The 26,889-nt window shown below is 43.1% G+C and overlaps 1 protein-coding gene across 2 annotated transcripts in view; it reads left to right on the top strand.

The window, feature by feature from the left end:
- Positions 1–26,889, top strand: part of DDX11 (DEAD/H-box helicase 11) — a 593,235-nt gene that overhangs the window by 144,104 nt on the left and 422,242 nt on the right. For both annotated transcript variants that reach the window (XM_069228147.1, XM_069228146.1), the window contains one exon: positions 22,151–22,294. In XM_069228147.1, coding sequence (XP_069084248.1) covers positions 22,154–22,294 — 141 coding nt within the window. In that variant the 5' untranslated portion in view covers positions 22,151–22,153. The remainder of the gene's footprint in view (positions 1–22,150; positions 22,295–26,889) is intronic.

The following is a 26,889-nucleotide window of genomic DNA, read 5'->3' as shown; positions in this document are numbered from 1 at the left end:
AAGGCACAGCATAATATCGGATCCCTGGGTTCTATCTACAGTCCAAGGTTATGCTATAGAACTTTATGACAGGCCTTTTCAAATAATATTTCCTCAACCTCAAAAGTTTTTTCCTAGAAATGTCCAATCAAATATGTCTGGAAATCCAATCCCTTCTTAAAAAATAAATAAACGCCATACAGCTCTGTCTTCTAGATTCATCAGGGCTCTTCAGTTCCATTTTTCTAGTACCAAAGAAAAACAAAAAGATGAGAAGCCAGTCATCAACCTACGTTTGTTCAATCAATTGTATTATACTGCCATTTCCGAATGGAGACAATTCTCCATCTATACTACAAGACAACTGGTTAGTCAGACTGGATCTTCAGGATGCCTACCTGACTATCCCAATTCATTACAAATTTAAAAAATACCTCCAGTTTCAATGGCTAGACCTAACTTATCATTTTTCCTCCCTTCCATTCGGTCTATCTTTAGCACCTTGGTGCTTTACAAAGCTAATGAAACCAGTAGTTGCTTTCCTCAGATCCCAAGGGATACGTCTTATCATTTACCTAGGCGACCTTCTTACTATGGGTCAAAGCATCCTTCTTCTTCAAGAACATCTCTGGATTACTTCCTCTCTTCTTTTAGATTTGGGATTCATTATCAACAAAGAAAGGTCAATTCTTACTCCGTCCAAAGTGATAGAATTTTTAGGTTTCCTAATTGACTATTCAAACACAAATCTTCATCTGCCTTCGGCAAAAGTTTCAGCCATCAAGTCAGAAATTTCCCGAACCCTCCAGAACGCACACATTTCTCTAAGATCTCTCGCAAGAATAGTCGGTCTTCTATTGTCATCCATACAAGCAATATTTCCAGATCCTCTGCACTATTTAGCTCTACAAAGATTGAAAATTTGCCACTTACACAGAGGTCTATCCTATTCAGACGTAATTTCTCTCGATACAGAATCGCAAACAGAACTTCAATGGTGGGTAGACCATTTAGACGCCTAAATATAATAATAGACGCCTGGAATGGCAGGACTATCTTCGCGTGAGCCCCAGATCTTGTACTAGAGTCAGATGCAAGTCTGACAGGATGGGGCGCGAGATGTGGTCCGATCTCGACTGGAGGTACATGGTCTTCACAGTAACGAAAATTGGATGTAAGTTGTTTAGAGATGCTTGCAGGTTCCTTTGTGTTTAAAAAGCGTGAAAAAAGTTGAGTACAGTGTTCCGTCCTTCTGCGCATGGACAGTATTTCTGTGGTCCAGTACATCAGCCACCTCATAGGCACCAAATCCAAGCCCCTAGCAGAATTGGCGAAGAGCCTATGGGAATTTTGTCTTCTCAGGAAGATTTCTCTACAAGCAGAATACTTACCAGGAACTTTCAATTCCATAGCAGATTGACACTCCCGTCATTTCGGAGATTGGAGTGATTGGAGACTCCATCCTTTGGTCTTTGATTTTCTTTCTCAAAAATGGGGTCCTTTTCACATAGACCTCTTCGCTTCCAGACTCAATACTCATTTTCCCAATTTTTTTCAGTTGGCGCCCCAATCCTCTAGCCTTAGCAACAGATGCTTTCTCTCAAGATTGCAAAAAGAGCAGATGATGGATGGAATGCTGACAATGCAAACATTCACCCCCAGTCACAAAGATCTGGGTTTAATCCATTGTTTTTTTGCTCACCACACCACCCCAGTTTGGACCCAGCCATATGGAAATCAGTCTTGACCCTATTCCTCATGGGAACAGTCGAGCCCGAACTGCCAAGCCAGGTCCTCCCTGGACCGGAAACAAGCATCGTAGGACCAGTTTTAGGGTATCACCCTTTATCAGCTAGGCTAGCTTGAATCCGGTGGCGCAGTGAGCACGGGACCCACGTCTGGGCATACCCTTCCCACTTGGGGCGACAAATGCAAAAAGAACAGATGAAGGATTGAATGCTGAACAATGCAAACATTCACCCCAGTCACAAAGATCTGGGTTTAATCCATCGTTTTTTCGCTCATCATGCCACTCCAGTTTTGACCCAGCCATGTGCAAATCAGTCTTGACCCTGTTCCTCATGGGAACAGTCCAGCCCGAACTGCCAAGCCAGGTACTCCCTGGACCAGAAAGAAGCATCCTAGGACCCGATTCAGGGTATCACCCTTCATAAGCTATGCTAGCTTGAAACTGTATCTTTGGCACTGTTTGATGAATCTTCACGCATGTTTCCCAAAAAAGTGCCCTAGTGATTCTTGTTGTGCACTGAAAGTTTCAGGGTGACCATCAAGCGGGGGCTGAGAAAAAGGGGGAAGGGGCTAAAAAACCTGCATTTCCCATGTTAATTCCCATAGGAGGTTTGAACACATCTACAGCCCGAACCACTGGACGGAATTACTCAAAATTTGGCAGATTAGGCTTTTGGTTATTTGGTGTAAATCCTGTAAGTGGTTTTAGAGAAATTAAAGGAAATCCAAATTTGTAATGGCTCTGCAGACTGCCAACCTCCACCAGGGTCAGCTCATACTATGTCCCGGGGTGTCCTCCCCTGGGGCGTAGCTGTTGCTTTTGCTAGGTGGGAGCTGGCAGCTTCCACCAAGCAAAAGCAAACAAAATCAGTTTTTAACAGAGGGAGCTGTCAAACAGCTCCCGCTGGCAGAAAGCAGAGTTTTTTCATCTGTTTCACAGACCCACTGGACACTGATGCACTCGCTCTCACACCCAGATAGACACTCTCACAGCCACACTCGCACCCAGATACACCCTGTCACACTCCGAGAGACGGATAGGGACCAACTTCCTCTTCGCATGGCTAAAGGATGTGTGCAGAGTGAGGTTGGGTGGTTAGGGGGCTCGGCTGCAGCGGTAGGCCGCAGGCCAGGACCAGGGCGCAACCCCTTGCTGCGCAGGGCCAAAGGCAGTGCCCGGCATGGGGTTGGGTGGTTTTAAGGGATGGGTTGTTATAGGGGTTTGCTGCAGGCCCTGCGGCCAACCGCCAGCGCGCACGGCAAAAGGCTATGCACGGTGGTGGTTGAATTGACATATAGTATTGAAAATTACTTTTACGTTAAAACAAAAACCCATAGAAATTTAGTGAAAAAAAACAAAGGTTAAGAAATAGAATTTAAAAAAAACATAAATTCCCTAAAAAAACAAAGGTTACAGGGCCGTTATGGTTAGGCTAAAATTTTAAACGTACAAATCCATAGAAATTCCCCTGTTATAGTTAATTATCTCAAGGAACAATAACTTGTGCCCTTGCCATGCACTGCTAATTACCCCACAAATTACGTCACTCATGACATCTTTGATAACATCATTGATAATAGTAATGCTATAGTTGCAATAAAAGTTTTGACGAAAAAAACTGCATGGCAGGGGCACGAGTTATACTTAGCTTAGGGCATGAGTTGTAGTTACTTGAGATAACTCTAACAGGTGAATTTCGAAGGTTTTGTATGTTTAAAATGTGCGTCTAGCTATAATGTCCCTGTGATCTTCAGTTTTTTAGGGGATTTTATATATATTCATAAAAATAACAAAGTTACAGGGATGTTATACTTGAGTTCAGATTTTACGTGCCAAATCCATAGAAATTCAGCTGTTAGAGTTATTTCAAGTGACTATAGCTTGTGCTCTAAGGCAACTATAACTTGTGTCCTCGCCATGCACAGTTTTCTCATCAATACTTTTACTGCAAATGTTACAGTGATATTATCAATGATGTCATGAGTGATGTAATATCAGGGGTAATTTGAAGTGCACGGCGAGGGCATGAGTTATAGTTACCTTAGGGCACGAGTCACAGTTGAAATAAACCCTAACTATAACTGCTGAATCTCTATGGTTTTGTGTGTATAAAGTCTGAACCTAATTATAATGTCTCTGTGACCTTTGTTTTTCAAGTGTATTTCTAACCTTTCTGTAACGTTAAGTAAAATGCCCATCACAATGCATAGTGGAGGAAGTTGGACGTAGGGCCTCGTATTGTGTTGCTCCATCCAAGCACTCTCCTCCTGCTCCCCTTCCTTCTTGCCATCCATTGTCAAAGCTGTTCATCTGCTCACTCATTGCAACCCTCTGTGGCCGTTGTTCTGCCACTTCCCTTCCTTCCTGCCCACCATTGCTGTTGTGCTGCCACTAATGCTCCCGCTTGCCATGCATGGCCATCTGTGCGGCCACAGCCCCTTCTGCCTGCCCTGGGTGGTCAGCCTTCTGTCTCTCACCCTCCCCACCTTCCCACGGTTGTCTGTGGGTATGCCATTATAGTCTCACTGTTGCCCTCCATGGTGTGTTGTGCTTCCAGTGCCCGTCCCGCCTGCCCTGCATGCTCAGCTTGCTGCTCCAGCCTTGCCCCGCTTGCTGCTCCCAGCCTTGCCCTCTCCCTTCCGTGATCCATTTACAGGCCCTTATCCCCCTCCCTCCTGCCTTGTCTGGTCCGTTGTGCCACTGCCCCCTCCCTCTTCCCAGCTTGGTCAACTTGTTGCCTCTGCAACCTCCTCCCTGCTCTCAATTATTCAAGTCCGTGCTCCTGACATCTGCCTCCTCACAGTATTCTAAAGAACAACTAGATTGCTAGCATTCTGTGCTTTATTACTGAAGTGTGGCACACCTGACGTTTTCTTGTTGTAATCAAAACGTTAATACCTATAGCATTTTCTTTAGAATTTAGAAAAATTGGAGGGTCTTATTGAGATAGAAATTGTAGTTAATGCTCTGAAAAACTAAAACGAAGACATGTTTTCTGAGTTCTCAAATGGCGACAAAGCACTTTTAAATTATTTGCTATCTTGGTGTTTTTTTTAATCAGTTGATTACTTAATTCAGTGCTACTCTTAGGGAAGAGAATGTGGCGTTATGGCGAGAGCTGCAGACTTTCGTCATCAGCTCAACATTCTGGGCAAATCATTTAATCGCCCCATGCCTAAAGCCGAAAAGGAATGTGTCCTTGTGTAATGTACCTTATGCTCATGTAAAGCACGCTAATACCTTCGGGTCAAGTCTGCTCTATATAAACCTACAAAAAAATAAAGAGTTTTGTACACTTCTGTTTTTGTGCTTTAGTTGGGCTACATTTGGGCTCTTTTATCTCTGGTGGCCAACTTTGGAGACATATTTGTTATGTAGTTCCCTAATCTCATTTACTCCAGTATCCTCAGTAGAAAATGCTTTCAGTTTTCCGATTCGATTCCATCAAGATGGCGGTCAGATGTGACACATGTCTGGCATAGATTTGGAATGTTAGCACGCTAGCTGCTCATTAGAACACTGTGGTAAACGACAGATCACCAGGGAGTTAACTGGTAGTCTGCTGCTGGAAAGTGCATGGTTCAAATGCATGTCAGAGTGTTTTAATGAAATAGAAGGGGAAAATATTTGAGCACTCACTTAAAACTTGTCCTAATTTTTCTTTCTACAACACTAACCATAATTTCTATGACAAAATGAACCCCCTCATTTTGTTCCTTTTTATATTAAATGTTTAAAGTTTTACCAGTTTGAGTCAATCAAACGGCTTCAGGTATGCCCCACTTTTGTCATAAGTAAGACTGTTAGCTCTCTACTTGTTCTTTAGAACACTATGAGAGGCTGCATTAGAATACAAGGGAATCAAATGACAGGCTGCTCCTGTTGGGAGTACATGCTTTACTGAGAATGTCAGACTTCATTCTTAGATGCCAGAGAAAGATAGTGTTAATTTACAGAAATTATGCTCTCATTTTTGCTTCTGGAGCACCTTCCATAATCTTTATGGGAAAATCATAAGAAAACTGTTTTCTCTCAAACATTATTCATGAAATTCCAACAAAAGGCTTTTTCACAGGGTAAAATCAACTTAGAACACACCACAATTCCTAAAATTAGTATCGTACAATCAGCAAATGATTTATATTCTAACTAAAATGTATACGTTCTCCTTTTTGTGACCATCAAAACCTGCCATTTACTACAATGCATTTCCATGGAGTGTTATCATGTATATTGGTCCAAACATGGCTGCCATCACTTCCTGGTTGAAGTGCTGACAGCCAATTGGATCTCACCATGAAATCTGTGCTTAGGCTCCGGCCAGTTAATCAAATTTGGATTTCCTTAATATATCGAAAATTTACTCCAAATAACAAAAAGGTTGCTTTCTGGACCAAGAGCTACCTTCCTGCAAAATTTGGTGTAATTCCTTTCAGCAGTTCGGGCTGCAGTCGTGTCTAAAATCTCTATGGGATTTAACATGGGAAATGCATTTTTTTTATTTTTTTTAACCCCTCCTTTTTTTTTTCTCAGTCCCCGCTTGACTGATCACCCAAAACTTTCCATGCACAGCAAGACCCAACAAGACACTTTATTTCTGGGAAAATTTCATGAAGAGTCTTCAAACAGTGCCAAAGATATATTTAAGTCAAAAAACTCTATTTCTATGAAAACTAGGTCCTAACAACTGCCAGTAGGAAAAAAAAAAAAAAAATATATATATATATATATATATATATATATATATATATATATATATATATATATATAATAGAATTTTTAAAAACAAAGGTTACAGGGAGGTTATAGTTAGGCTTATATTTTAACCATACCAAACCATAGAAATTCACCAGTTATAGTTAGTTACCTCAGGTAACTATAACTTGTGCCCCTGCCATGCAGGGGACAGAGATGAAACTTTGGATTTTGACAGTGGGACCTGCTTTTAAACCAGAAGTGTTTTGCTGTGGTTTGGCAGGTTCCTTAATTGTATTTTGTTTTTTTTATAAGGGCTTTGACAAACATTGTGCTATGTAGCACAAGCATTCAATAGTACTTCAAGATGAAAAACCAGAGCATTATTTAAGGTAGCAAGAGAGACTGGATAATAAGATATTTTTGCCATGCAAATTACAATCATGTTACACAATGCAACTTATAATGAAGTCAAGAAACCATTAGTCCCCAATACAACCCCCCCCCACCCAGAAGAACCCCACTGCACCCTTTTATGACATAGAAAGGAGAAATTTAACTGAAAGAAACATGGAGACAATAGGGCAATCAAAGGATTAGTACAAGGTGGGAGCCCCCATCCCCCCCCATTGAGTCAACCACTGTCACCAAAATGGATAAAAGGGGGGCGTGTGGCATTCTTATGGCGTGTAAGAGAACAGATAGAGAAGACTTGAGAGTCTGGTGTCCTCCTTGGACTTCTCTGTGAATTCTTGGCATTTCGTAGTCCAGTAACCTTCAATTGGCTGCTAATGTAGGGCCATTTTTGTTTCTGTGTAGACACCCATGCTCATTGTTGTGCCCACTTAATGACTAAGTTCTCAAAACTGATAGCAAGGGAGGATAAGTAGTTTTGCAGCAAACACATTGATATTATTGTTGTAGCGATCAACAAGGCAAGATCAGTGAATCTTGTAGTGATGTTTTTATGTTTTTTGACTGGGAAAGACACCTAGACTGTTTTTTAAGTGTATAATGTCTGTGCATTCTGTGGCGTGGGTGATATCAGCTATTATGTGAGCCTCATAATGCTCCATTTGAAACGGGCCCAAAACATCTGGACAATATCATTTTGAGATTTGTGGTGTGGGGGCAAGCATCTGAAGCTGTAGGACAAATGAAGTTAAGCGTGCGTGGTGTTAGGTATGCCTTGTACCATTTATGATATTGAATACATTTAAACCAGGCTTTTCTTGAGATCCTATATGGATATTCTAAATATTTTTCATCATAAGGTTGGCTGCAGCCATTTCTCTCTCAATTGGAGTTATTTCACTTTCAGGTATTGCTGCAGAGCATTATATAGTCACATGACCAGCTGTCTGTCATGACTTATAGGATACGATGTTTTTAGGAGTATATTGGATTCTGGCTCCTGATCTGTTATCTTTCAAATTGTCTTAAGTGCTCCCCTTATTGTACCATGCAAGAGGAAGTTACCTCTCTGAAAATTCCTCTCAGCTGGTTTCTTCATTGGCTTGTGCACTCTGAGATGTTTAGCTTAAAGTTATTGGTCCTGAGCAGGCATAAATTGGAAAGCTGATGGGGAAGATCTGCTCTTGTGGACTTTTTTGTTATCATCCCATATATGATTAACTTTGTGAAATGTCAAGAAGCAGTCATAGGATGTAACTAGTTGGGACCTGCAGAGCTGTACTAATTAAAGTCCTCTGTTGGCCAGCGTTATGTGGCAGATCTCTTCAGTTATTCCATGCCTATTCCGTTGGTGATTGGTAGTTTTATTGCTGTGGACTGGTACAGTACCGGGTGATGGTAATGGATATGACTCATAGCAGTTTTGTCTTATATGAGTGTAAGAGTGTCAAGCAGTATATGGGAATTATTATGCAGCCTATATAAACTGAATTAAAAAAACGCCCCTAAAAAAAAAAAAAAAAAACTACCCTGACCACCCCTGCCTCTAAAAAACAAAACTACCCGACCCTACTACCCCAATATATTACCCTCCTGACCGCTGAGTTTTATGATGTGGGTTAGGAGGGTAATATATTGGATTGTAATTGCATTCATATAGCACTTACTACCCTTGAAGAGGCATTGCTATGCTTTACTCTAGGAAGCATGCTGCTTCAGAACAAAAGGTTAATGTCGTTTTCAGTGGTTATTGGGCTTAGTCTTGTGCTCTTAAAGCAGTCATTAAATGTGAATGCATGATGGAACAACTAATGCGAGTACCACGCATGCCTGAACAACGCAGTCGGAACAATGACCGCTTTAACACAAATGCCTTTACCAGGCATGCCTTTACAACGATTTTTCGTTGTAAAATCATGCCTAGTAAAGGCATGTGTGAGAACAGGATGTGTGGTTCTGGCTTGCCACCCTGCCTGAGGCCCAGAAGTACCCCACCCCTAATAACTATCCTGACCCCCACCCCTAAAAACAAAAGTACCCCAACACCCCCTCCCCCAACCATGGGCCCTAAAACTTTCCCCGACCCCCCCACCATAAAAACAGACCGCCATCCCGCCCCATAAAACAAAAATACCCCGATTTCCCCCACCCCTAAAAAAAAAAAAAAAAAAAAAAAAAAAAAACTACCCTGCCCCAAAAACCAAAACAACTCCCCACCTGCCCCTAAAAACAAAACTACCCCGATTCCCCTCCACCCATAAACCAAACTACCTGGCCCCGCCCCTAAAAATAAAACTACCTCGATAACCACCATGAGCCCTAAAACCTTCCCCACCCCTAAAAACCAAACTACCCCGACTCCCCCGCCCAAAGGCCTTAATCCACCCCCACCCCTAATAACTACCTCCAACCCTGCTCCAACCCCGCTTACCTGACCAAACTATCCAGATCCGCCACCCTGCCCCTAAAAACCAAACTACCCTGACCCCCACCCCTAAAAACAAAACTGATACCCCCAGCAACCTTGAGCCCTAAAACCTTCCCTGACCCTCCACCTGCCCTTATAACAACTGAACCCCCCAACCCCACCCCTAAAAACAAAACTACCCCGGTTCCCCACTCCAAAAACCAAACGACCCCGATTCCGACAAACCACCATGAGCCCTAAAACCTTCCCCACCCCTAAAAACCAAACTACCCCGACCCCCCCACACCACCCTAAAAAACAAAACTACCCTGACTCCCTCGACTACCCCGCCCCAAGACCTTTATCCACCCTGAGCCCTAAAAACTACCCAAAACCCTGCTGCAGCCCCACTTACCTGACCAAACTACCCCTTCCTTACCCCTAAAAAACAAACTACCCCGATGCCCTTAATCCACCCCACCCCTAAAAACTACCCTCCAACCCCACTTACCTGACCAAACTTCCCCGATCCCCTACCCCTAAAAACCAAACTACCCCAACCCCGCCCTAGCCCTTAATCCACCCCCACCCCTACAAAACTTCCCAATCCTGCCCCAACCCCACTTATCTGACCAAACTACCCCGATTCCCCCTGCCCCTAAAAACCAAACTACCCCGACCCCCCCGCCCCAAGCCCTTAATGCACCCCACCTCAAAAACTACCCCCAAGCCTGCCCCAACCCCACTTGCCTGACCAAACTACCCCGATCCCCCGCAGCCCTGTCCCTAAAAACCAAACTACCCTGACATCCCCACCCCAAGCCCCTCATCCACCCCCACCCCTAAAAACTAACCCCCAACCCTGCCCCAACCCCACTTACCTGACTGCGCCCTCTCCTGATCCACTCTGCCATAACCATGCATGTGTTTTGTTCAGCACATGCGTGGTTAAGGCAGAGAAAGGCAGTCGTTGTTGTGGGCAAGCATGGTTACGCTTGCGTTGTAGATGACTTTGTTGTTCCGGAGCCGTGGTTCAGGACCTTTCTTATTAAATGCATTTACTCTAGTTTCTATGCAGTAGATTAACTTAATGGAAACTAGGTGTGACATTTAGCAAGAAAAGGAGGTGTGTGAATGTATGCAAATGGTTGATGATATTAATAGATGAGCTACAGGAGATTAGTAATTGTTAGGTTGCAGGGTTAGGTCTTTTAAAAGATAGGTGTTGACCTTTGAAATGATGCTTGCACCAGTTTGCAGTTACACAATAGTAAGGATTAAGGCCAACATGCATATAACTTAGAGTGGGTTGTGCTGGTAGAGGGAAGTCATTCACAGTATGTAAAGTAATTAGAGGTTCATTTGAAAGAAGAGTAGAGGCAACAATTGTAATTGTGAGATAGTGCTATATTAGGTTCTTTTTGTGAGCACTAGAGTCAGGCGAACAGTCTATTCCCTGGAAGGCTAGCACTAGACCACAGTTGATCAACTCAAGGGCTGTAAGCGAACATGAATGGCTGGACTTGTATATAAGGAAATATCAAGAGCTTTAGGCTCCACTCATAGGCAGCAGTAACCTCACGATCATAGTAACGTGCTATTGTGTACGGAGTAAATTATGCACACACTGAACAGGAGATTCTGCGGGTGTTCGAGGGGATGTCCTATGTTCACAATTAAAGTTTGACTCAGAGTATTTATTACCACTGGTTGTGGGATGGTCAATCACAACGGGGCGGCACAAAGAACCCAGAACCTGGGGCAATAAAGATTGTGTAGACAACAGTGGTTACAGTTAGGAATACCAAGTATAAAATCAATAACTGAAGAGTACATAAAGATCAAAAGGATGTAAATAAAATAATAAAGCACCCACACAAACATTTAAGAAAGCATAGTGAATTATTATTGCTAACAGTAATAAACTTTAAGGTATGAATACTTCCACACAATGCTCTGCTCATTACACAGCAGAAACAAATTACATAGTGCACAGTGTGTTAAAAGCAGGCAAACAACGGCATTGGGATAGTCTTTCAAAATAGTGCAGAGGTCCAAATTCAATTAGAAATGAACGTAATCCCTTCCCAAATGCCAGAGGCGTCAGTGACGTTACGACCCCACCTGGTCAAGGGTCATCATCAGGACAAAAACAATTTGTTGAGTAGACCAGAACCGTGAACAAATATGGAGGGCATCATAATTAGTACAAAGAAAGGTGGAGAAAAGAACCAAAACCTAAAGTAAGTGCTGTCCTACTTGGAACAGTCCCCTGTATGGGTGGACTTACTTAACCAGGCCTTAACCAATCAGACCAACAAAAAGTTGTGGGGGGAGGTCGGAGACAAATTCACCTACAGAAAAACAAAACAAATCATTAAAGTCAAGAAGTGGCAAGTCAATAGGATAAGTCCCCACCAACAGTGAAAGGACACTAAACTCAACAAACAAATTACATGAGTACCCAATGTGACAGGAAACCCACACCTTAAAGATATAAGTAAAAATAAATCACCCAGTGAAAAAATTATGATCAAGTGGATCACACCCAGCACTCAGATCACATCATCTCACTTGGGATTACGAGAAAGCACGAGAAACTGTTGCACACCAAGCAATAAACAGTCTCTGATCCTAAATAAGGAGGGAGAGACAGTAAATACCGCCAGTCAAGAGCAGCACTGTGAAATACCACAAACGTTGCTGCGTTATAGGGCAAGACCGCACAAAGAACCATCATTACCTGAGAGTTGCCAAAGCACACTAATCAGAACAATCACAATGGGAGAGCCGATCAACTCTAAAGGGCCAGAACAATAACAGGTAGCGAATCCTAGAACAAAGGAAGAAAAATAAAATGAACGAAATAGAAACACTCTTAGCTCACACGGTAAAACATCACCAAATGGGCTGCACTTTAAATCGAGAGCATTGGTTGTGGCATGGCACACGATGGGTTCAGAATAGCTCTCCCAGACAGTCTGTGTTCAAGTGAGGACTTTTCTAGGCCAGACCTGCCCGTTTCTGTCCTTTGCTGCACCAGAAAGGTTAATGACAGCGATGTACAGAGATCTCACACTTCACTGAGTCCAGATGCTAGGTACTTCTGCGTGAACCCAGCTGGAGTGCAACCTGTTGTCAGACGTGTTGCTTTACACCAAGACAGGGAGGCTGAGGAGGGCACTTTTAACATCTCAGTTAAACAGTGCTCTTGGGTGGCTGGAGTAGATTTTTGACTTTTCAACACTTTGCTTCGTTTACCATGTCCCTGATTTATGATGCATAGTGCAATTCTAAGACTTGCAAGTTGCACATAGACCTCAGCAGCAAGTGCTTAAGCCACCAAAGTATCTTATTAGTAAACAGTTGGAGGAAAAAATATAACTGTGCGAGGTAGCTCAGTCAGTTAAGCGCCTGCTACTGAGATCTGTGTATAACCCTCGGATCACAGTCCCTCCAGGACTGACTCTGCTGTTCATCATAATGAGGTACACAAGTCAGAAGTGTCAAACTCTTGAACTGTTTAATAATAAGCAAATTCTATTCATACATATGTGAAGAGAAAGTGCGCACACCTGTGTGTGTGCGCACGCGTGCAAGTGTGTGTCTTGCTGGCTTTCCAAGGATATTTTGAAGAAGTAAATGGATTTTTTTGAATGGATGGATTTGAGCTAAATGGATTTTTGTGTAGAGACCAACGTGTCTCTCTCATAGCAGGTTTATGTGGGCAGAGGAGGTGAGCTGCGAAAGGGAATGTAGACCTTCAATCTATTTCACCTAGTTGGAACTAGATTTTGTATCGCAGTGATATGAAAATTGAGGAGCAGGAGAGGAAGGAGTGCCAAACCCAGATGAATATTTACTAGCCCACGACTGACCTGTAGCGGCCCGCTAACGCGAACTAAGGACTCATCGATGATTCAAGGCATGTAACATATTATAATGACATAATATAACAATCTAAGGCATCGTATCATAAGATGACATATCACTACCCCTTTTAACACAAAACACTGTAACAACAAATCATAATATATCACAACCTAAGAGATTATAACAAAACATTACAACATAATATATTCTGATACATTTTTGTAATACAATGTAATTTATCCTAGTAGATGCTTTAGGAGCCTAGATCTTTAAGGTAGCATAACATATCAGCATAATATTTTACAGCATAACATATAACACAACAGGATAACATGTAATAGCGCGGAATAGCATACATAACATTAGTATGACATAACAATACATCGTAACAAAGCATTGCTTAGCGTAATATAGCATGCCATATCACAACAAAAAATACCTTTACGTATGACACAGCACAAAACGATGTAACACAACTTGTGTAAATTCTAACACAGGGAATGCTGTTTTATAAAAGTGGCACTTGCACCCTTATTTCTGAAAGACACAAGCCCCTGTCATACACAAGATTATTTATTGGCTCCAGTTAAAAATACAATTTGAAAGCACTGATGAGGAATAAGAGGTGTGAAGGCAGAGAGGAAGAGACTGTACCGGGGGATTTGTTAAGGGGATCATGAGATGAATATAACTAAGGGTTAAAAACCAGACATAATAGATTCAAGTGGTCGTTTTATGCAGATAGAAATGGTCTGCATGGAAGGGGAAAGCCAGATATAAAACATTTGAAAGTAAATATTTTCTGTTGTACCTCCTAGGACCTAGGTGCTTAAAAGTGAGTTGGGCCCTTCTCCCGTTAGCCATTTCAAGATCTTGGTATGTTTAAAGAAAGAGGATCAGCCCACATAGATAAATGAGATAGAGGGAGGTCTAAAGCCTGACATTACAGCGCACGTGGTTGCATTGTTTGGATATCATAAACCAAAGCAACACATCCAAACTGACTGCACAGCAATAACACAAAAAAGTCCTCATCACAATTACAGGACTGCTAACTAATTGGATCCTGACATGTCCTCTCTCCAGAGCAGCAGAAACTGCAAATAACATTTAGTTTAACCCTTCGGGTCTGCGTGTCGCCCATTAGCTGACCCCGCACTATCTCCCCAGTGCGTGCGTCGACCGTTGGCCAACACCGGTGAGGTAAGAGAAGTTTTCTTACTGTAATGACGATGGGCGCGCTGATGTAATTACAGGAAAGTCAAGGTAAAATGAGTCAAAGGGCTTGTTTTACTTTCACTGCATCCATGCTCGGGAGGCATATCTCATCCCTCCCCTCCCCCCCCCCCCCCCGAACACTGATTGGGGTGGATGAGGTGTAGTTGGAAAGGGCAGACTCTCCCCTTTCCAATAATCCTTCTTTCCAGTGGATCCACCCACTAGGCACCAGGAATGGGAGGAGCAGCCCCTTAGGTCAGAATTGTGCACCTCCAGTATATTTAGAGTATATTTAGCTAGAGCAGTCTTTCGGCCCCCACCCCACAGAGGGCAGTTAGGGTTCCTTACCTCTGATCTGTCCCCCGGTGGGGGGAAGGAAGCCCACTAGCCACCAAGGAAGAGGTGGGGGCTGTCCACCTCTTTTAAATGAGGCGACAGCCTTTCTGCCCGTCCGTCCCCACCCCAGGAATTCCCCACTGTGGTAGAAAGCCCCACTAGATGCTAGGGAAGCTTTTTTTTTTTAAATATAGGGGTGGAGGCTACCCACCATGATCAGTGCCATACCCCAATCACATTTAAAAGAGCATCAGTCTTTCTGCCCCCCCTGGGGGGTGGTGGATGGGGGTACTCACCCGTAATTCCCCCCGGGGCTGGGGGCAGAAAGTCCACTAGACACCAGGGAAAGGCATTTGTTTTTTTTCAATATCAGGGTGGGGGCTGCTCATTATGGGCATGGCCATGCCCTCATCCCTTTTACCTGGGCCAGCAGTCTTTGCCTCCCTGATGGGCAGAAAGCCCACTAGACACCAGGGAAGCATATATATTTTTTAAAATATATGGCTGGATGTTGCCCACCATGGGATCATACTCCCAACCCATTTAAATAAAGCCTCAGTCTTTGTGCCCATCGGGGGCACATGGGGGTAAATCAATCAGTCAAGGATTTATAAAGCGCAGCAAATCACCTGTGAGAGTCTCTAGGAACTAGAGTTGCTGACTACTTCATGGTGAGCTGTTCTCTCGAACATTTCATTCCTGAATTGCTAGAGCGATGAGGCAGTCCTGAGGTACAGGGAAAGGGTGTCCAAGCTTTGGCCGATAATTGTCTGAAGGAGCTTCCTTTGCGGTTTCCTCAGTGGATCTGGATGTCTGCGAGGAAGAGGGAGGTGGATTATGTCTGTTGGTGGAAGGTCATGTGTTTGTTGATATATGCTGGTCCTTCATTGTGCAGGGCTTTGTATGCGTGGGTCAACCTCTTGTGGATTAGGAGCCAATGTAGCTTTTTGAGGTGGGGCGTGCTGTATGTCCATCTGGGAGGTAAAATATAAATCTTGCAGCTGAGTTTTGTATTATCTGTAGTCTCTTCAGGCATGCTGTGTTCCTGTAGTCCATCCTGATGGTGACGATGGCCTGCATGGTGGTCCTTCTGGGAGCCACCTGCAGATCTTACAGAGCATGCATAGGCTGTGTGTGCCGGTGAATGAGGCTGTTTCTTCATAGATAGCTTGCTGTCCAAGATGATTCCAAGGTTGCAGGCGTGGTCTGTCGGGGCGAGGGATGGGACGAGTTCAGCAGGCCACCTGGTGTCGTTTCATGGCGGGGTGTTGTTGCCAAAGAATCGGACTTCCTTCTTTTCTGTGTTGAGTTTGAGACAGTTGTCCTTCATCCAGGCGACAATGCTCATCATACATCTGTGGAAGTTGGCTCTGGTGGTGGAGGGATCTTCTGACAGCAAGAGGATGAGCTGGGTGTCATCATCATAGGAGATGATGTTAAGTCTGTGTGATCAGACAGTGTTGGCCAAGGAGGGTCATGCACGTGTTGAAAAAGGTGGGGCTGAGGGACGATTATTGTGGGATGTCGCAAGTGATTTTCTTGGGTTTTGAGGTGATTCTCTTGATCGCCAATGCAGTAGATTGAATGAGCCAGTACTACACCTATGTATCAACCCTTATCTGTGCTTGATGATAATGTTTGTATCTGTGCTTGATGATACTGTTTATCTGTATTGATCTGTGTTTTGGTCATGTTTCGTTACCAATGAGTCTCCAGTTCGATTCAGCCGATTGGTTCATTATAGCTGTACACATGTTTATCGTATATTCATGCCATATTCATATCAAGTTGCTCTGGCCACAACCCACTTTTAGCCATTGTGAGCCTAGTGCTGTTAATTCAATATGCACTGGTAAATTTGTCTATTTTGGGAAACTATGTTTAGGGTATCCACTGGCGGGTTGGGTCCTAATGTGGGTGGGCAGTTTGTCAAAATGTGGCAGTGATAAATTTAGCTCATTCTGTTATTTGGCCAAGGTCCATTTTGCTTCATACTGGGCTGGAAATGCCGTTGAGAGATTAATATGGTTGATCGTAACAATGATAGAGGTCCCAACACTTTGAAATTACTCACTGGGAATGTTCGCAGGCTCAATCTGAGGAAATGTCGGCAGGTCCTTTCATTCCTTACTTGGCACACAATAGATCTGGTCTTCCTACAGGAAATGCACCTCCCTCCTCGCCGGAAAACCCATTGCCCTCCTCATGGGGCCCTAATAGATTATTTTCGTCATACTCCACTTTCTCCAGAGGGGTGGTAACACTTATTTCTAGGTCCGTTCCATTTCGCATGAGCAGTGCAATCGATCCAGAAGGCAGATTTGTGATTGTGCATGGCCTAGTTAATTCCACTCATGTTACTTTGATCAATTTGTATGGCCCGCGGACGGTCCTGAATTCTTTTACACAGCTATGAAACACTTGCAGGATTAGACCCACAAACCATTATTTGTAGAGGTCATCACAACATAATGCTGAATACGTCTTAGACTGTTCTGACCAGGGAGACCAATGACACACTAAAGCTTGCAATGCTCTTGTGGGATTGACCTTTGGAAAGCACAAAACCCGGCCCATCATGAGTATACTTTCCACTGATCAGTTCACAAGTCCACTTCACGCATAGATTTGTGGCTGAGCATTAAAGATGTGGTGGGCTGGCTGGGGGAAATCGGTCACCTCCTGACCCTGTCAGATCACTCCCCCATGATATTAGTTCTGGATTGGCCCAGTGGCTGGATACAGACGCATCAGTGGTGCTTATCTCCGAATATTTTGTTGGATACAGTTTTTTTGTGAGGAGATACATCAACCAAAGAGACATTTTCTAGAGTTAAATAGGGGATCGGTGGCTACGTTGACCACCATATGGTATGCCTTGAAAGCTGTCATTCAAGGTAAAAGCATCGCTAAGGGTAACAGGATCTTAAAGTCTTTTTGGGCTCGTCTTCATAGATTAGAGAATGAATTGCGTAACTTAGAGCAGCAGTATGACCCCATACTTGATGACTCCTTGCTGGTGCCAGTGCAGACAATATTAATGGAGTTTAAAGAGGAGGCCGACAGAGAACTAAAGTTCTTGGGTAGGCATGAATTGACCCGGCCACATGGGGAGGGAAACAGATTGGGGCACACTTTAGCTTCTTTACTCAGAACTCAGTGGCCCGCAAGGCATATTAATCGCATACAGATGCCCAAAGCCAGGGATTATTGCACTCCTGATGCCGTTCTAGATACCTTTTCCACATTTTGCAGGGAACTATACACTTCCAAACCACAGACTGCTGGTGAGGCTATTCACATCTGTCCGGAGCGTGCAACTTTGTCCTGGTTGGGACTGGAAAAGCTTGCCACATTAAACCAGCCCATTACAAAAGAAGAGATCAACGCTGTGATTTGGCAGCTTAAATATGGTAGTGCCCCATGTAATGATGTCATCCCTGCTGAATTTTATGAGACGTATGCAGAAGAAGTTGTGCCCTTACTTTTAGCGATTTATGAGGAGGCTTATGAAGTAGGTATATATACTTCGCACACAATGCGAGATGCGCTTATTATCACCATTCCTAAGCCGGCTAAACGCCCTGAATGCTGTGATTCTTATTGTCCCGTTATCGCTCATAAATGTGGATAGTAAGATTTTAGCTAAAATAGTGGCAAACGGGCTGTTTCATCTTATGCTAATATGACCAGATCAATCTGATTTTAATCTAGGGCGCTCCACTGCTGACAACCTCCGCTTCCTGTTTGCTTTTGCACATCAATTAAACCATTTGTTTTAGATGCTGGTAAGGCATTCAGCATCGTTAAATGGCCTTTTTAATGGCGATGCTGACTAGAATGGGTTTGGGGGTGCAGTAACTAGATGAATTTGACTACTCTACACCAGCCCCCTTGTTTGAGTTAGGGTCAGTGACGGAATGTCCACAGCTTTTCTGATTAGAAGAGGCACAAGGCAAGGCTGCCCCCTCTCCGCCTTACTTTTTGCCCTTGCCGTGGAGGCCCTTGCATGCCTGCTTGGAGAATTCAACTATAAGCGCGGGGTCACTCTGGGTCATCGCTACATCTTACATTCAATGTATGCAGATGATGCTCTTCTGGTGGTGCGGGATCCTGAAGCAAATTTGTGTCTCATTATGGATGAGATTAGCCAATTTGGCTGCTGGGCGGGTTTCCTAATTAAATGGTCAGAGTCCATTCTGGTCCAGCTTACGAATACCATTACTCAGCCCTGCTTGTCGCTTCCACTACAGTAGAGGACGGATCTGATGGGCTACTCAGGCTTCATGTATCATGTTGATCCACAAACAAATCTGCTGCACAACCATGGGACATATATTGAAAGAGTCCAGGATAGGGTGCAGCCCTGGATCACCCTGCCCCTGTCTTTGACTGGCAGGTTGGCTATGATGAAAATTATAATCCTGCCAAAGTTACTCTGTATCTTTCAAAACATTCCTATTATTTGAACAAGTCCTTTTAAGCAACTAAACTTTTTTAAGATTTGCCTGTGTGAGTTAGAGCTGGTTATGTTTCCCTTATGACAGGGAAGGGTTTGCAGCACCGCAATTTGAGAAAAACTATTTGGTGGCCCAGGTTAAATTTATGCATCCTCGGATCCACAATAGTTGACCTGCCCCATACCTTGTGTTAGAACAGAAACAAATAGATCCACTGTCTATACAAAAGGCACCTTACTCTTGCTTTACTAAGCCAAGGGCTGAGATCCACATGATATGGTTCACGGCCTGGGCTTTGTCCTAATTGTCTTCATTATGTGGAGTGGCAATGCTTTACTTCCATTTCATTCCTTTTATACACTACAGCTCCCTTCACATAGCTCGCTCATCAGTCACGATGACTAATCTCCATAGCAAACACATCACCATTATAGGTGACCTGTTTCAAAACCACAAATTTTAAAGTATGGAGAATATCTGGGGGCTGCAGAACCCACGCTTCTTGATACCACTACATATGGCACTGTTTACCATGCTTTTTGGAGTCTATATCCAACTTTTCATAAGGAGCCACCAGAGTGGCCTGTACTGTCGCTCTTATTATCGTCTCCACCGCTCCTTAAACTTGTCTCACACCTGTGTTTGCCGGTCATGGCCCTGCTGGTAGTAGAACCACCCCACGCTCAAAATGGGCGGAAGATCTGGGTATAGACATTATAGCTATCGCTGCCAACTGACAGGACAGATCTCTCCTAATGGTAGACTTCGCTTAATACATTACAAGTTCCTCTTAAGGCTGTATGTATCCTATCCCGAAGACTCTAGCTAAATATAATCAATCTGAGGACACTCATTGTAAAATTAGTGGGATTTGAAATGCAGACTTTTTACATCTTGCATGGAACTGCTCAAGTGTAGCTCAGTTCCAGGCACAACGAGTGCAGGTTGTGGAATCCATGACTCAAACGTAACATCAGTTATCAGCGAGCATTGTGTTTGTGTAATATGTTAAACGCCTACCCAAAGCTTTTTGCAAGTTCTCTTCAACCGCAATTCTTTTAGGTAAACGCTGTGTTGCCGTGGCGTGTGTTTGTGGGGGAGAGGGTCATCACTCTCCTTGCTTTAAAGACTGGCTTAAAGATATGACATGGTGTGAGAGGAATGGTTGGAAACATACTCTGTGACTCTTCCAAGTGCACCCAGGCCCAAAGACTTCTGGGAGCTATTATTGGACTAAGGTCCAACATGTCCGTTTGCGACGAGAAAAAAGCATTTTGGTATGTACAGACCTATTTTTGAGATTTGGTAATCTGTTTACCAAAGCGCAAAAAGGGTTTGCAAGTCGCAATTAGGAAGGGGCGTTCCCCTCCTAACTGTGAGTCGCAGTGCGCTGTAGGATTGTTTCGTGACTGTGAAAGCGGTCACAAAACAATCATAGTTAGCACCAATTTCAAATTGGTGCTAACCCATTTCGCAAACGGGAAAGGGGTCCCCATGGGATCCCTTCCCCTTTGTGAATGGTAGCGAAAATATTTTTCAGAGCAGCCAGTGGTCTTCCTATAAGGAGAACGGTCTGCATTAAAAAAAAACAAAAAAAAAAACAGTGCTTTATTTAAAAGCAGCCACAGACATGACGGTCTGCTGTCCCCAGCAGGCCACCATCCCTGTGAATGTGGCCATTCCCAATAAGGTTGCAAACTGCGACTGACCTCATGAATATTAATGAGGTAGGTCATTTGCGACCCCATTGGGAATTGCAAACAATGTGAAGTACACTGTTGTACATACAGGTTTGCAACTCGCAGTTTACGACTTGCAAAACTCAGATTCGTACATCTGGCCCTTAGTGCACTGTGCAATGTTTTTAATCTTATGGTGGTGGGAGGCCTCTTGTCTGTAGTTATAACAGTTGTTTCCTCTGAATCCGTTCTTGCGAGATGTAATAATGCATGTCTATTTTGCATTATTATGGATTGGTCTCCCATACACTCAAGTTTGCTATGTCATTGCAAGGTTGAATGCCAGATGTGTGTTGCCACGTCTTGAGTGTTACATTGGTAATGACATATTGCCTTCTCTGTATCCAACTGCTCTGGGGGGAGGGGGGGAGGCAGAAACACCTTGTGAGAGCCACGCAAGTCACCCCATCCTGGATTTACCTAGGTGTCTATTTTTGAAAAATGTCCAGGTTTGCTAGGTTTCCCTAGGTGCTGCCTGAACTAGGGCCGGCAATGCACAGCTACCAACTTTGCAAAAAAGGGGTCCGTTTTGAGTGGAAAAATGTGGTGTAAACATACTCTTTTTGTGGGCCATTTTCCTGTTGCGGGCAATAGGTCTACCCACACAAGTGAGGTTCCATTTTTATCAGAAGACTTAGGGGAATGCTCGGTGGAAGAAAGATTGTGGCCTCCCGCAGATTACATGGCATTCCATCACAGAATGTGATGAAAATGTGTTCTTTAGCGATAGATGTGAGGTTTGCAAGAGATTCTGGAAGCCCAGCAGTTAAGGAGTTAATCTGTGTAATATACACTGAAGTCTACTCAAAATACCAGCCCTGCATGAGATCCAAGTTGACTATTTACTGCTTGCTTTCACTAGAGCTCCATGAGACTTGCGTCCTGAGACATATCAGGTGGAAAAATCATGGAGATTAGAGTTGTTTCATAAAAATTCCATTAGAAATAAACATTCAATTTCTAGGCACAACTGGGATCACCTTGAATAGTCTCATGTGCAGGTCTTACCTTGCAAGGATTAGTGCAAAGCTTTCTTCCCCCAAAGGTGAGGGCTATTTGTTTTTGAAGTTCGAATGCGTGCAAGCAGGAACTTGAAAACTTAAAAAGACATTGAGTTACATTGGGTTAAGTTAAAAAGATGAGATACATGAATGAGGGGCATGGAACACAACAATATGTAGTGCTCTTAGTACACAATCACCATGGCTCTTAGGAGAATGATACAACTGGTGGTGGTGTTTAATTACACCTTATAATTGATTGTGTTTATATTTTTTAGGAAATGGATAGGACACCACAAGATGGAGCAGTCAGTTTTCCATTTCCTTTTGAACCTTATTCTATTCAAAAGGATTTTATGGCTGCCCTTTATCGTGTTTTGGACACAGGAAAGATTGGGATCTTTGAGAGTCCTACTGGCACTGTAAGTATATGGTCTCCTATTCTACTTACCCATTTGTCATGCTCTGCCTGCTTCCAAACTGTTGCATACAGTTGCCACTGTGCTGTAATGTAACTATTAAAAAAAAAAAAGTAAAGTTGTGGCTGGTCACATGCGCTCCCACTTAATACCACTTCAGTTTCAATTTCTTTGCACTAAACCTTAAGAACATGTTCATTTGTTTCTGATGCATGCTTTCCCTAGATTTTCTCTCCTTGCATGCAGTTCAGTTTTTCATTTACGTGGGTTGTGTTATTTCCACCTCATGATTCATGTGCTGTGTTGGTCTAACTTGAAGTAGTAGATGTTTTGAGGATTAATCCTCTCAGCTCCTGCACCTTACTGCCCTTGCTTCTTTTGTGTAGTGGCACAACGCCCATGTCCCTTCATTCCAGCCTGAAAAAAAGCAGCTGGGCATTACTATATAGTGGCACACATCAGACACTAGCCTAGGAACAGTTAATTATAGAACCTTTGAAAATGATTTATCAGAGTTCGATGGCATGGAAACCCAAACGTTGGAGATGAGAGAGGAGGGACATGGTCACTTGAAGACTGTGTGGGACTAAGCAGATCCTGTAATCCAGTGGTTCCCATCCTGTTATCCGGGGACCCCTGGGGGTCCGCAAAGCCTCCTCAGGGAGTATGTGAATGCTTCAAAAATTAAATAACATTAACAGATTACATCCCCTGCTTTCAGTAATGACTCCGTTGAGGGTCCCCGGGTTCCAATAATGATTCAGTGGGGGTCCCCGAGTTCCAATAATGATAAAGTGGGGGTCCACAGAAGTCAAAAGGTTGGGAACCACTGCTGTAATCAATAGAAAGCACAGTTGCTGAACTAGAAGAAACAAACCAGAAAATAATGGACGCACAGTGAGTATTTCAGTGCACAGCAGGAATAACTTTTGACCAATAAGCAAAGGTGGAATCCATTGCAATAGGGCAAGAGCTGGTAATCTGCTCAAGGAGAGTCTTGTGGTGCATGGCATTTGCCCCTGCAATAACGCTGAGCTTTTATTTTCTGTCTGTCATGCTCCTGGGTATATTCGTTACTATTGCAGGGCCAAAAATGTGCAGCAGAAATTGAGGTATGACACCGGTTACTTAGAGCCTAAGACTAATGCAGTGCTCTGGAAGCTTCTATTAAGGGAACAACATATTAACTGTTTCCTTATTTGCCACGTTAACTAAGCCACAGCATGTAAAAAAACATGTTAACAAACCCTTTAATGCCTTCCTACCTCATGAACCCATTACTGGAGATTTTGTGCACACTTACATTGCATTGAGGGTTTTGGAGAGAGAAAGCATGTATAGGCTGGATGTAGCGACTGCCTGCATTTATTAAGCACCTTCATGCCATGATGATTATTGTTGAACGTATGGGATAGGAAATCTCTTGTATTTTTTCAGATTGGAAAATAAAAAGAACATTGTGGAACTTGTACATGCGGAAAATGGGCCAAATTATTGTAGTCATCTTAAAGCGTGTGTTTCTTGTACTGCAACCTTCCCTTTGTTGTATTAAGTATGTTATTTTAAAAACGTCCTGTAACTAATAGTGCAGGTGGCATGGGCTAAAATCCTGTAGAATTATTGAGACGCATCCTGACAGTAGCATCTGCTTCTGTCACAATTCAGCAGTGACACAAAAGGTTGATGGACGGAGTGCTGAAACTTTTCAAACACCCTCAGTTACAGATCTCGGTTTAATCCATTGTTCTTTTGCTTACCATGCCACCCCAGTTTGGACCCAACCATATGCAAATCAGTCTTGACCCTGTTCCCCATGGGAAGAATGCCCGCGCCGCCAGGACAGGTCCTCCCTGGACTGGAAACAAGCATCCTGGGACCAGGTTCCATTTAGGGCGCACATAGCAACATCACAAACCGGGTCCCCGTATAAGTTCCTATGCTCACTTTTCATACAACAGCATATCTCCTGGCAAAGTTAATTGATGTCAATGCTTCTGAAGCAGAAGTTATAGTGAACAATTGATCCAATTGAATATGATGTATTTACCAGTATTATGATTGATGCACCATTTTGTCTATTCTCAAAAATATTTAGGGCTGAATGAGGCTTCTACAAACATTGACAAGATCTGAGTCACTTATTCTCTCTGTGCAACATAAGGCTGTTATTGAAAATATTTTCATAGCTGCTTTTAGAATTCTGAACTCCAGGTTAGTAAACTGATGACAAATGACCACAAATAAGCCAGACCCTATTCCCAATAGGGTAGAATAAATATTCTGAATTTATGATGCCATCACAAGACATATCTGGGGCAGTGTTAGCAGGCTCTGCAAAACCCCATATTGGCTAGTTTGATGCCTCATCATCCATAGAACTAATCCTGCAAGTGATTAAAGCTTCACGGACTGCACTAGAAACAGGGGAAGTGGGGATCGGGGTAATCTTTGTCTGCACCCAGAAGACAGGGTTACAGAGGTGGAAGACAGCATCTCAGAACTAAAGCACACGATGAAGAAGTTCCAAGCCACTGTGCAACAACTGACAACCTCTTCCAGAGAATTGACTAAATGAATGGAAGCTGTGTAAGGACGCCCCTGTTTCTCTGAGTGGAAGGAACCAACCCAGAAACAGTTCCTGCAAACATGGCTGAAACAAAACATATCACAAGACAAACTTTCTGCCTGTTTCATAATAGAAAGATCACATCATACACTGAGTGCTAGGCCCCCACCTCGATTCCAGGTTCGCCCCCTCATTTTTCGTTTCCTAAACTATACAGATAAAGCCATGATTAATCACTTTTCTTGTGATGTTAATGGACACTTGAATAAAATCAAGAATGTCAGTCTTGCAAACTACTACGAATTACAGCACAGATATACTACTCATGCTCCAAGAAACCATCAAGTAGATATAGATGTGATTTCTTTTTTTTGGTCTGAAGTGATTTTAGCCAAATGCAACATGCAGAATTCACAAAAGGCTCAAGGGGAGTTCTGATACTGCTGAAGAAACCATTCTCTTATGATGTAATCTATACATGTGCAGAGAGACAGTTGTTATAGAATGATAACTGAAATGGTAAATGGGGATACTGTGACTTGTCTGACCATTTATGGAAAACTTCCACGATCGTATGAATTCCTTCAAATTTTAGGCACAGTTCTCATGGAAGCCCCACAGGGGCTTACATTGATTGGTGGCGTCTTTAACAGAGACATACACTCCTATAGCAACAGAGGACGAGAACGTATTACCTACCCTGTGAGCAGCATTTGTTACTCTGCGATGTCTGGTGACAGTATAATACATGGACGTATGGTTAAAAAAAAATTTCTTCAGGACACACAGACTGTTTTCATCGATTGACCTACTACTGGCACTTATAGACGTGCATATTGATACAAAAGTATGCCTACGTGCCAGCGTACTTTCTTATCACGCACCAGTTAGCGTGACAGTTGCTGAAGGGAATAAGAAAACTACTGGGTTTGTGGTGTCCAAATGCTAGGTTGCTGCAAAATACTAAAAAAACAAGAAACCCTGATGGAAGAATTGGAACACTATTTCCAACTAAACATCGGTTACCAACAATGTTATAGGAGCGCTATAAACCCAAATTGAAAGTAAAGGCATTTGGTTTAATACCTTAACTCTGAAAAAGGAAGCAAGAGCTTAACTAAAATCCACATTTTAGCAATAGAAAGAAAATAAAGGGATTAAGCTACAGAAACCCCACAATACGAACTTAAAACATTTAGGATGTGTCATTGCTGGATGGTCAGCAATGAAGCCCAGAAAACATGTCTCACCTCTCTGTGTAGAGTGTACAACCTGGGGATAAGGCTGGGAAATTGATCTAGTGGCTGAGAAAAAGGGAGGAAGAACCTAGGCAGTCTTTGCCATTTGGTTAGATGTGGGCAGGCGTGTGCTCAGGAGTACAGTAGATTGTATAGTCTGGGCCCAGATACAGGGGCCAGCCATTTACAGGACTTTGGTTTATAGTTTTGATATCAGTTTTTGATATAGGGTTATTTGATTACAGCGATCACCTTAGACAGAATCACAGAGAGAATCTGTTAGTTACAGTCAGAGACCTAAATGGCCTCCCTATAGAGTTTTACAAGTCAAACATATCTATTCTAGCCCCACTTTTATACAGTTCTTACAAATTAAGTAGGACTGTGTATCTAGTCAACATATATGTCGGAGTATAGGGACTCAGTTTATTGGAAATATTTTTTACATCAAAGATATATCATGGAGGAAGTAATTGCTGACTTATCCAAGACTGAGATACCAGTAGATAACTGCAAATCTTAGCCTATCTCTCTACTCAGTTTTGAAGCAAAAATATTTGCTGCAATGGTGACAAACTGGTTAAATCCAGCAATTGAGAAGCTGGTCCTCTGAGATCGAAGTGGTTTCATGCCACACAGAGCAATTGGACACAACACAGGCCACTTAACTAATGCACTAGCAAAAAGACTAAAAGCCTCACTGGCAAGCTAATAAATTACCTCAGTCACCTAAAGTTTGGTAGATATTTCTAGCGTACATCCACTTATTTAGATAGAACCTTAGGTGTTGATGG

Source organism: Pleurodeles waltl, chromosome 4_1 (genome assembly GCF_031143425.1).
Source record: "Pleurodeles waltl isolate 20211129_DDA chromosome 4_1, aPleWal1.hap1.20221129, whole genome shotgun sequence".
Lineage (NCBI taxonomy): Eukaryota > Metazoa > Chordata > Amphibia > Caudata > Salamandridae > Pleurodeles > Pleurodeles waltl.
This window is presented reverse-complemented; position numbering and strand designations above follow the sequence as displayed.